General features: G+C 39.1%; 1 protein-coding gene across 4 annotated transcripts in view; it reads right to left on the bottom strand.

Moving 5' to 3' along the window:
* The window catches only part of LOC307190113 (uncharacterized protein), a 224,338-nt gene that overhangs the window by 132,007 nt on the left and 81,021 nt on the right, over nucleotides 1-11,310 (bottom strand). For 3 of the 4 annotated variants that reach the window (XM_079929020.1, XM_079929019.1, XM_079929021.1), the window contains exon 4: nucleotides 3,927-4,172. In XM_079929020.1, coding sequence (XP_079785146.1) covers nucleotides 3,927-4,172 — 246 coding nt within the window. Of the gene's footprint in view, nucleotides 1-174; nucleotides 4,173-11,310 lie in introns of those variants that run through there. The other variant, XR_013829418.1, reaches the window with a different exon arrangement.

The following is an 11,310-nucleotide window of genomic DNA, read 5'->3' as shown; positions in this document are numbered from 1 at the left end:
ATATTTAATTACAATTGATGAGCGATAAACTGTTCGAGAATGACTTAACCCCTTCCGCGTGTCAAAGTGATGGGAACTTTGGGCAGTCCGTGGCCTCTTCTGCTGTCTTTCTCTCCCTCCCCTGCCACGCCCTCCATTACTCCCTGGTTCCCTCGACCAGAGAAACGCCCCCCCCCCCCAAAGAGGGAATCTTCTAGACAAGGATGTTGCTCATTGATTATCCCATGGTGTTTGGCACCTGTACAGTGCCACCTATCCTTAGAAAGCCAAGTGGAAGGAGGCGAGTGTGCAAGCCAGGCTGGGATGCATTGCTTCCACCTGACCAGCTGCCTTCCTCACATTGGCTCACACTGGTGAAATGAGGCTGCCTCTCCCTGGCTGGTCTTCTCAGTGTCCTCACACCTCTATATGCTGCTGGCTTGCCTTTTGACAGTCAGTGAGCAACCTATTAAACAATCCTCAGATCTCTTAGAAAACGTATAAAGGTAAACTCATTTTTTTGTCATGATCAGGAAGTCCCTGACCACAATAGTTAGGGTATTTTCACAGTTTTGGAGTCAATGTGTAATACCTGGAGGCTTCTACATGAAACAGGACACTATTCTGGCAGAAATTCTTCCTTACATGCTGCCAACCCCCATCCCTACCCCCAAAATTGGCAGAAGCAGACCTTGGATGAAACGGTTTACAACAAACTGAGACCACACAGACACAACCTCCATTGGATAAAGGACTCAACCATTAACTGCACATTGTCTTTCTAGAAGCCCCATTTACAAATGGAAGACTTCAAAAGTCACAAAAGCCATGTTGTGGACTGCACACATGTCTGTGTTCCCCCCAGATCATATATTGAAACCCTACCCTTTGATGGAATGGTATTAGGAGGTAGAGTCTTTGGGAGGTAATCAGATTTAGAAGAGGTCATGAGGGTGGCTCGATCTCTCTTCCCTCGGCCATGTGAGGATACAGCAAGAAGGCAGCTGTCTGCAAACCAAGAAGAGGGCCCTCCCCAGAACTCAACCATGCTGGTACCCTGATCTGGGCTTCCCAGCTTCCAGAATGGTGAGAAGTAAATTTCTATTGTTTAAACCACCAATTTACAGTAGTTTACAGTTTACAGTTTAAAATTCTATTATAGCAGCCCAAACTGACTAAGACACACCACTAGGTCTCAACTGCAATACAACTGAGAGTCAATCCAAAGAAATTACAAGGCTGATCCTTCCTTAGAAAAGAGTAAGTAGCCCTGGAGCGAACTGAGAAAATTCATTGTCAAGTTTCCCTATGACAAATGATGTGAAATTACAAATAGCCTCAAATACTGTTTTTACCTCCTGCTGTGGATTTCAAAGTATAAAGCACACATTCTCCTAAAAGCTATCATGAGTGCTGAAAAAGACGGTTTATTATTCATAAGTAAGCAAGTACAAGCTACTTCTAGAGGAATCACTGACAGGTGCACAAAAAGTAAAATTAGTGTGACAATTCAGAACCACATAGCATCCAAGAGAATGAGGCACTCTTCAAGTGAAAACATATCCTTTCGAAGAAAAAAAAATTTAATTTCCCTCACATAGTAAATATGCAATGTGAGAACTATAAGGTAGTTCTTTTAGGTGAAGTGCTCCTGCAGAAATGAGGAAGGGACAGGAAGGGAAAGTAGCCAATAAAGCATTTGCTATTCAAAAAGTTACCACTGTCATCAAAACTAAAAGCTTGTGTGTGTCAAAGGACACTAGCAAGAAAGTGAAAAAACCTACAGAATGGGAGAAAGTATTTGTCTTCTTCTCCCTTTTCCCTTCATCCTACCCAGTGACGTGAGGATCTTTTCTTGCACCTTTGCTTGTATGAAATCTTCTGCCAGCTTTCAGCAGGTATTCTGTGAGAATTGTTCCACATGTAGACGTATTTTTGATTTACTTGTGGGAGGGAGTGAGCTCCACCTCCCTCTACTCCACCATCTGGATCTCCAGGGGAAAGTATTTGTAAATCATATTCTATGATAAGGGTCTAGTATCCAGAATATATAAAGAACTCTTACAACCTAACAATAAAAATACAAATAACCCAGTTGAAAAATGGAGAAAGGATTTGAATAGGTATGTTTCCAAAGAAGATGTACCAAAAACCAATAAGCATGTGAAAAGATGCTCAACATCATTAGTTATCAGGGAAATGCAAATGAAAATCAAAATGAGATACCACTTCATACACACCAGGATGACTATAAGCAAACAGATAAATAATTACAAGTTGTGGAGAAACTGAAATCCTCAGACACGGCTGGTGGGAATATAAATGGCACAGTCACTGTGGAAAACAGTGATGGTTACTGTTGATGGTTACTCAAAAAGTTAAATATAAAGTTACCATATGACTCAAGCAATTCCATTCTAGGTACATACCCAAAAGAACTGAAAACATGTCCACACAAAAACTTGTATACAAATATTCATAGCAGCATTATTCATAATAGCCAAAAAGTGGGAACAGCCAAAATGTCCATCAAATGACAAATGAGTAAACAAAATATGGCTTATCCATACAACAGAATAGTATTTGGCCATAAGAAAAACACAAGCTGCAACGTGGACCAACCCTGAAAACATCATGCTGAGTGAAAGAAGCCAGACACAAAGGATTATACATACTATGATTCCATTTATACGAAATGTCCAGAATTGACACATCTATAGCGACAGAAAGGTTGCCAGAGGATGGGAGGAGAGGGGAACTGAGTGACTATTAACAGGTAGGGGGCTTCTTTTGGGGGGTGATGGAAATGTTCTGGAATTAGGTAGTGGTGAGGGCTACACAACATTGCGAATATACTAAAAGCCACCGAATTGTACACTTAAAATGGTTAAAATAGTAGGTTTTGTGTTATGTAAATTTTATCTCCATTTTTGAAAGCTACCACTCTGGGACCTGGAGCCTGATCCCACTAGGGAAGGCTGGGAGCCTGTATTACAGTGTGCAGCTCAGAGTTATCTCATCCAAGAGGTAAGGAAGCTGGGGTATTCATACACTAACTCCCATCAGTCAGTGACTGAAGGTTGCTTTTGGGGAACATTGATTCCTTGCACTTCTGGCCTGCGCGGCCAAAGGGGCTCTGGTGGCCAGAGAAAGTCCTTAGGCAAAGAAATGCTGGTGCTGACAGCGGATGGTCAGACCAGTGTGCCCTGAAAGTTACAGGCAAGGAGGTTTGGGCAGTGGACCAACAATCTGCTACTCTCTCATCAAGTTGTTTTAGGATTGAACAAGAAAGGCTGTGTAAAGGCTTTACAGTGCCAAACAAAGAGAAGCTCTCAATAAATGCAAGTTATTTTTACAAAAGATGCAATAGGTTAAATAATTTGATCCACACTGCACAGTTAATGCAAGGTGGAGCTGGGATTTACACAGATCTCTCTGTGCAGCTCAATCTTTCACACAGACAATTATATTAACCAAACGTACAGTAACCAATCTTGCAAACACACCTCCGATGGCAACTGTGTCATCACGGCATTCAGAGGCTATCATAAACATCTTTACTCTCTCTCCTCCCCCTTATGCGCCCTTGGTGGGGGAAGCAGCTGCTTTTCTCACAAAAAGGCCTTGAGGGCTGAAGTTACTATCTGCTCAAACTTCAGGGTTTGAATATTATGTAGCTTGTTGTGTAGTTGTTTAATTGAGACTCAAAGCTTGCACATTTACTGACAATTTAGTGCAAAGGACCAAGACAGACAAACACCTGCAACTGCAGAAGCAGCAGGACACTATCCTCACTAACCTATCGGTCCTGCTGTTCTCCAGAATAATCTGGCTCAACAAAGGAGGTGTACTAGCAGAAACACTAGAGGAATTCCCTGCATGAACTCCCACCAGAGAGCATGCCAGAGGGGTGACATGAGGATGGGGGCTGCAAAACCCACACCTACCTCATCGGGTACGGGTTGATGATCGTGTCTAAGTAGCTGTAGTACACAGCATTGTTCCCACGGCCGTGCTGGTCATTGTTCTGCCACCTCGTCTGGATGAGCAAGAAGTACCCATAGGCCTCGTGGTGCTGGTGGCAATCCTCAACTCTCTGATTCTCTGATGATGTAGCCAGGGAACGGATATTCCTAGGAAGCAGCCTCAAAACCCAAAAGGTCGTGGCTGGTAATTGCTGCCTTGGAGAGTACCTTCAAGAAAAAAAGCAATAAGGGATAAGAATGGTCTCCAGAAATCTTGATTTTAGTTTTACAAAAGCAATTGCATTACATTTTGGCCATTGGTTTCAAAAGGAAATTAGAGGGGACTTCCCTGGTGGCGCAGTGGTTAGGAATCTGCCCACCAATGCATGGGACACGGGTTCGAGCCCTGGTCTGGGAAGATCCCACATGCCACAGAGCAACTAAGCCCGTGAGCCACAACTACTGAGCCCACGAGCCACAACTACTGAAGCCCGCGTGCCTAGAGCCCATGCTCCACAGCAAGAGAAGCCACCGCAATGAGAAGCCTGAGCACCGCAACGAAGAGCAGCCCCCGCTCGCCACAACTAGAGAAAGCCCAAGCGCAGCAACCAAGACCCAACACAGCCAAAAATAAATTAATTAAATTTTAAAAAAAGGAAATTAGATTTTTTTTTTTCTGCTAGGAAATAAATCTTCCCTGATAATCCAGGTCCTTGCCACAAACCTATTTATTTATTTATTTTTGGCTGCGTTGGGTCTTCGTTGCTGAGCACGGGCTTTCTCTAGCTGCGGCAAGTGGGGGTTACTCTTCCTTGTGGTGCGCAGGCTTCTCATTGCGGTGGCTTCTCTTGTTGCGGAGCACAGGCTCTAGGCATGTGAGCTTCAGTAGTTGTGGCACATGGGCTCAGTAGCTGTGGCTCGCGGGCTCTAGAGTGCAGACTCAGTAGTTGTGACACACAGGCTTGGTTGCTCCGCGGCATGTGGGATCTTCCTGGACCAGGGATCAAACCCATGTCCCCTGCACTGGCAGGTGGATTCTTAACCACTGCGCCACCAGGGAAGTCCCTTACTTTTTAAAAGGACTCCTTATTTTAAAAGGCTTTGGCACACATTGACAGAAGCAAGTGAAGCCTTTGTTTGAATTTGACTAGTAGGAATTTAAAGTGTATTTGTATGGGGGTGCTCTATTCCACAAAGTATTTCAAGGAGGGTACTGTTTCTGACAAAATCTGTAACATCACCAAGGGCATAGAGTTTGGGTAAACAGTATAAAGTAAAATGTTTACCAGAAAATATTATCAATTGGGCCTATCAACTATAAGGTTTTTTTCTTTTAAGTGCATTAGTTTTCTTTTAGAACAAAAGTAATGTCCTATGGAAAATGTTTAGATTATGCACAAAGGGGAAAAAAACCCCAACAACCCAACAATACCAGCTATTGACACTTCTGTGTGCATTATTCCAGTCTTATATTTATGTATCTACGTACACATTCTTAAATAGGACCGTACTGCTCATGTTGTTTTGTAATCTCCTGTGCTTAACAATACTCTCTAACGTTAAATAGAGAGAGTGTCTAAATATGCTTAAATATTCTCTTATATCACTTGCAGTGCTGGATTCTGTTATATTCCATTATATTGAAGCACCAAAATTTCTCAAATATTCTTTTGCTGCATATTGAGAATTTTGATTCCAAGTTTGTTAAATGGCATTGTAAATAAACCTTCGCACACATCCACGATCATCTTCTTAGGATAAATACTTAGAAGCAGAATTGCTGGGTCAAAGGGTAAGTGAGTTGTTAAGGATTTTGATATAAGTTAATGCCCTCCAGAAAGGTGGTACCAATTCATACCCTCCACAGCAGTGTACGAGCAGGCCAATTTCCTTGTCAATTTTAAAATGCTTTGTCAATTTGACTGTGTTCTCTCATTTCCATACAAATTTAATGAAATGTGCTAAGTGGAAAGATGACTGCAATGGAATACCAGCTATGATGGAATAACCGGTATCGGAATAACCTCTCTGTCTGAGAACAACTACAGGAGCTAGATGAAACAGAAAAGAAGAGCTGTTTGATCACTGGAGGAAAAAAATCACAGCAGCAGGACTCTACAGTCTGTACCCCCAGGGACAGGGTAACACACTGGCCTCTGCTGTTTCTCATCAGGGCACTTGCCAATTCACCACATGGGGAATAAAGGCTGAAGAGGTAACAGCAACCTACAGCTTGCAGTGGTCTTGCTGTGTGGGAAGAGTTGACAAGAACTGAAAGGCCAACATCCTGGAGAAAGTGAGCTGCAGAGAAGTGAGCCTAATAGGGCAGATTCCCCTCAAGGACTTTGCTGACTCACAAGCTGCACATGCTCAGAGAAAACAAAGAAACCAGCAGAAGCAACTGTACACGACTAAAATCTCAGGAGGAAACAGGAGTCTCATTGCACTGAGAACCCAAAAATGAGCTTTTAGAGCTGCCAGGGAGGAGGGCAAAGACCCCAGACTGAGTTTCAAAATACCAGGCCAACCAGGAAAGAAGAACAGAGGAATTTTTTTTTAATAAAATAAAATAAAAAGAGTCCCACAGACTCACACAGATTTAAAAATAACTATGAATAATATACATCACAGATAAAAGGCCCAACACATAAAGAACTCTAAAACTGAAGGAGGAAAAAGATCAAAAACCCAATAGAAAAATAAACAAAAGTCACAGACAGACAATTCACAAATAAAGATTTTAAATGACCTTTAAACATATGAAAAGAGGGACAACTTCAGTTATAATGGAAATTATAACTGCAAATTATAACTATGCTGAGATACCATTTCTCAATGACTATATTTGGTAAAAATTACAAAGCTTGATAGCACATTCTCTTGACATAGCCATGAGGAAAGAGAGTTTTATACATTGATGGTGGGAATGTCCCCCCACATTTATGGGAGGAGAATTTGACAATATGTAACAAAACCACAAGTGAGTTTACCTGTTGAATTGCATCTAAGCATTTACCTTGAAGACACACCTGCAAGAATGTACAAACAAACAAAACAAAACAAAAAAAAACATATGAACAAAGTATATCACTATTTGTGATTGAAAAATACTGGGAAAAAACACACTTAGGAGATTGGTTGAATGAGCTATGGTATATTCACACAATGGTATAGTATGCAACTGTAAATAAAAACTATAGAAGATGTGATATGGAGTGATTTCCAAGATATATTTGCTGTCAATCAATAAAAGCAAAGTGCCAAAGGGTATATATAGTATGATACGTTTATGTAAGAAAGAAGAGGAAATAAGATAATATAAATGTATTTATTTGTATTTTAAAAAAAAGAAACTCAGGAAGAATGAGCCAGAAACTAATAAGGGTGCATTAAGGTGCAGGGGGTGAGAAAGGGGAAGTGACCCTCCTCTCAATATAGATTTCTGTGTAATTTTGAGTTTTGGAAGCATGTTAATGCTTTACATACATAAAATAATGATGATGATGAAGATGATGAAGCTAAATTAACAGAGATGGAGGGGAAAGAAACCAAAAATGGAATATAAATGAATAAGCCTATAATTCAAATGAATAACACTGAAGGGAAAAATAATTACTTTTGAATACAGAGTTTTCATTATATACCCACAGTTTGAAAACAAAAATCTTTTAACAAGTATTAAACACTGGTTAGTCAGTATGATTTTTTATAGTGGTAGGGTTAGCAATTCTGAAACACTTTCTGTGAATCTAAGCCTGGGCAAGTGAGTAAATATACTGAGGATAATGTGAACTAAGTTTGTCATTTGGAAAAAGGACGTACAAATATGGAAAGGAAAAAGACTAAAATGAACCTTCTGGTGTTAGATTAGATCTGGGAGCATCAATATGAACTCCTCGATTAGAGGCAGAGATAGAGATTTCCTAGCCCAGCTGAGGCTAGACATAATGGCACTCCAGTAGAAAATCAGCGCACTTAGCGCCCAGATCTTAGTTTGTAAATACCCATTTCCACAAAAAGGAACCAGGGCTCCTTAAAGAAAACAACTGATTCTAATGATGGGACAGATAAAGTAAAAGATGATCCTGGAATATCTTACTGTGCCAGAAAGTAAAGAAATGTTCAAAGAATTATGGGCATGTTAAAAGTTCATGGGAGGGGTCTTCCCTGGTGGCGCAGTGGTTGAGAGTCCGCCTGCCGATGCAGGAGACGCGGGTTCGTGCCCCGGTCCGGGAAGATCCCACATGCCGCGGAGCGGCTGGGCCCGTGAGCTATGGAGCTGAGACTGCGCGTCCGGAGCCTGTGCTTCGCAATGGGAGAGGCCACAACAGTGAGAGGCCCACGTACCGCAAAAAAAAAAAAAAAAAAAAGTTCATGGGAGGGACTTCCCTGGTGGCGCAGTAGTTAAGAATCCACCTGCCAATGCAGGGCTCATGGGTTTGAGCCCTGGTTCAGGAATATCCCACATGCCGTGGAGCAACTAAGCCCACGAGCCACAACTACTGAAGCCCGCGCGCCTAGAGCCTGTGCTCCACAGCAAGAGAAGCTACAGCAATGAGAAGCCCGCGCACTGCAACAAAGAGTAGCCCCCGCTCACCACAGCTAGAGAAAGCCCGCACGCAGCAACAAAGACCCAACGCAGCCAAAAATAAATTAATTAATTAAAAAATTTTTTTAAAGTTCATGGAGCCTGCTTGAGTGAGTTCCCAACGGCCAATTTGAAACATTTGAGCATCAAATTTCAAAATGAGATCAATGCATTATAACCTTTTGAATTAAATAAGAATTAAATCTACCAAATTAATAAAGGGGGGTGAAGGAAAGTTATCCCTTACATAAGTATGCTCAGTAATAAATGTAGAAAGGATAATGGAGTTAGAAAATCATCATTTTGCAAATATCATAGTAATAATTGATTCAAATATCATAGTAATAATTGATTCAGTCAACAATCATTTACAGATGCTAAAATATACTGGGTACAGGTTTGGTGAGGAGCAGATTATTTGCACTGTCTCAAACTATTTCCCCACAAATTATTTACTCACTACAAATTAATAATGGTACGTTTATGTTGGCTCATACTGGTAAGATAGCTCCTTATCCAAGTTATCAAAGTTAATATCACTAATAATGAAGCAAATGAACATCAAATGCCTCCTGATATGATGGACTGTGAAGGACACAGTATCACTTTTGTGTTATTTCTGCCAACAAAGCAATATCTGAATCTAATCATGATGAAACACCAGAGAAACCAAAATTAAAGAACATTCTACAAAGTAATTGTTCTGTACTCTTCAAAAATATCAAGATCATGAGAGACAGATAAAGAAGAATTGTTTCAATTAAAGGAGACAAAACAAACATGACAACTAAATGCAATGTATGATCCTAGATTACACACTAGACTGGGAAAAAGATGTTGCTAGAAGGGACATTATTGGAATAATTGATAAAATTGTAATTTAGACTGTAGATCAGGTAACAGTATTGTATCAATATTAAACTTTCTAATTTTGAAGTTGTACTTTAGTTGTATAAGAGAAATTCCTTGTTTTTAGTAGATACAAACTGAAGAATTTAGGAAAAAAGAAGGATGACATCTGCAACATCTTGCCAAATGGTTCAGAAAGAAATAACGTGTGTGCGTTGGGTGGGTGGGGTGATAATACATGTGCATGGAGGGGAAGATGATAAAGTAAATGAGGACAAAAATGTAAAAAATTGGTGAATCTAGTTAGAAGATATACAGTAATGCTTTCCGCTATTCCTACAAGTTTTCTGTAAATTTGAAGTTATAAAAAAATCAAAAGTTACCTTGAAAAGCTATCACTAATACGTTCAAAAAACAGATTAAAAAATTTGATAATTTTACCAGAGCATTGGAATCTATGAAATACAATCATTATATTATGAATTCAATAGATCAGTTAAACAATAGACTAGTCACAGAAGGGAGAACTAATTAACTGGAAGATAAATCAGTCTAAATATTTAGAATGAAGCACAAACAGATATAAGACTTTAAAATACAAAACAAACATAAGCAAAAGATAGGACACTACTTTTTTAAAAAGTAGGAAAGAGAGAGATAATGGGTAATAAGCAATATTTGAAGAAATACTGGCAGAAATTTTCCCCAAACTGAAAGAAATGAAGCCACAGATTCAAGAATCATTATGAACACAAGCTGGATAAATTAAAGAAAACCAAACATAACAAAACTGCTGAAAACAAAGACAAAGACAATCTTAAATACAGGAAAAAAATAAAAGACACTTTACCTTCAAAGCAACAACAATAAGATGACTTATTCAATGGAAACAATAAAAAAGACAAAAGAGTGGCACCTTTAAGATTCTTAAAGTAAATGATTGCAGAGCTAGAATTCCACACCCAGAGAAAACATCCGTCAAAAATGAAAGCAAAATAAATAGTCATTTTAACAAAATGAATTTATCCCAAACAGACTACACTAGGAAATGCTGAAGGGCACTCTTCAGATAGGCGGAAAATGACCCTCAATGAAAGCATAGTAATGCAGAAAAGAATAAAGAGCAATGGAAAGAGTAGATAGATGGGTAAATTTAAATTAATAATGACTGCTTAAAACAATATTAATAATATCTTGTGGCATTTAAAATATATATGGAATTAAAATATCCCAGAACAGTAGCAAAAGAGATAGGAGGGTAAATTCAGTTATAGTGTTATAAGATCTTTTCTTTTTTTAGTAAGTGATAACAATCCTAATTTAAGGTTGAGTATAAGTCAAGGAAGCATGATGTAACCTCTAGGATAATCAGAAAAATATTAGAAAAAGAATATTTAATTAACAAAGGGAAAACTAAACAATAAAGATACTTTTCAAATCCAAAAGAAGACAATATGTCAGGTGAAAGGACCAAAAAATAGATGAAACAAACAAAAAACAAACAGTATAGTGGATTTGAATAAAACTTAGCAATAATTACATGAATTATAACAAACTACTCCAAATAATAGGCATAGACTGTCAGAATGGATTTTTTTAAAACCCAACCACACGTTATTTATAATAGACACACCTTAAATATAAGGACACAGAAAAGTTGGTAGTAAAATGATGGAAAACATACAAACATGAACAAGAAAAAAGGCTGGTAGAGATATACTAATGACAGACAAAACGATATACTAATGACAGACAAAACAGATTTTAAGGCAAGAAGTAATACTACATATAAAAGAGAAACTTTCGGTAAAGATAAAAAGGTCAATTCAACAAAGATTTCATAACACAGACTCAAATATAGTAAAAACTAACAAAACTAAAGGAGTAATAAACCAATTCCCAATTGCAATGCACAGCTCTAACACACCT

This window comes from Stenella coeruleoalba (genome assembly GCF_951394435.1).
Source record: "Stenella coeruleoalba genome assembly, chromosome: 8".
NCBI lineage: Eukaryota > Metazoa > Chordata > Mammalia > Artiodactyla > Delphinidae > Stenella > Stenella coeruleoalba.
Note: the sequence above shows the minus strand (reverse complement) of the source record. Positions and strands in the feature narration are given on the sequence as shown.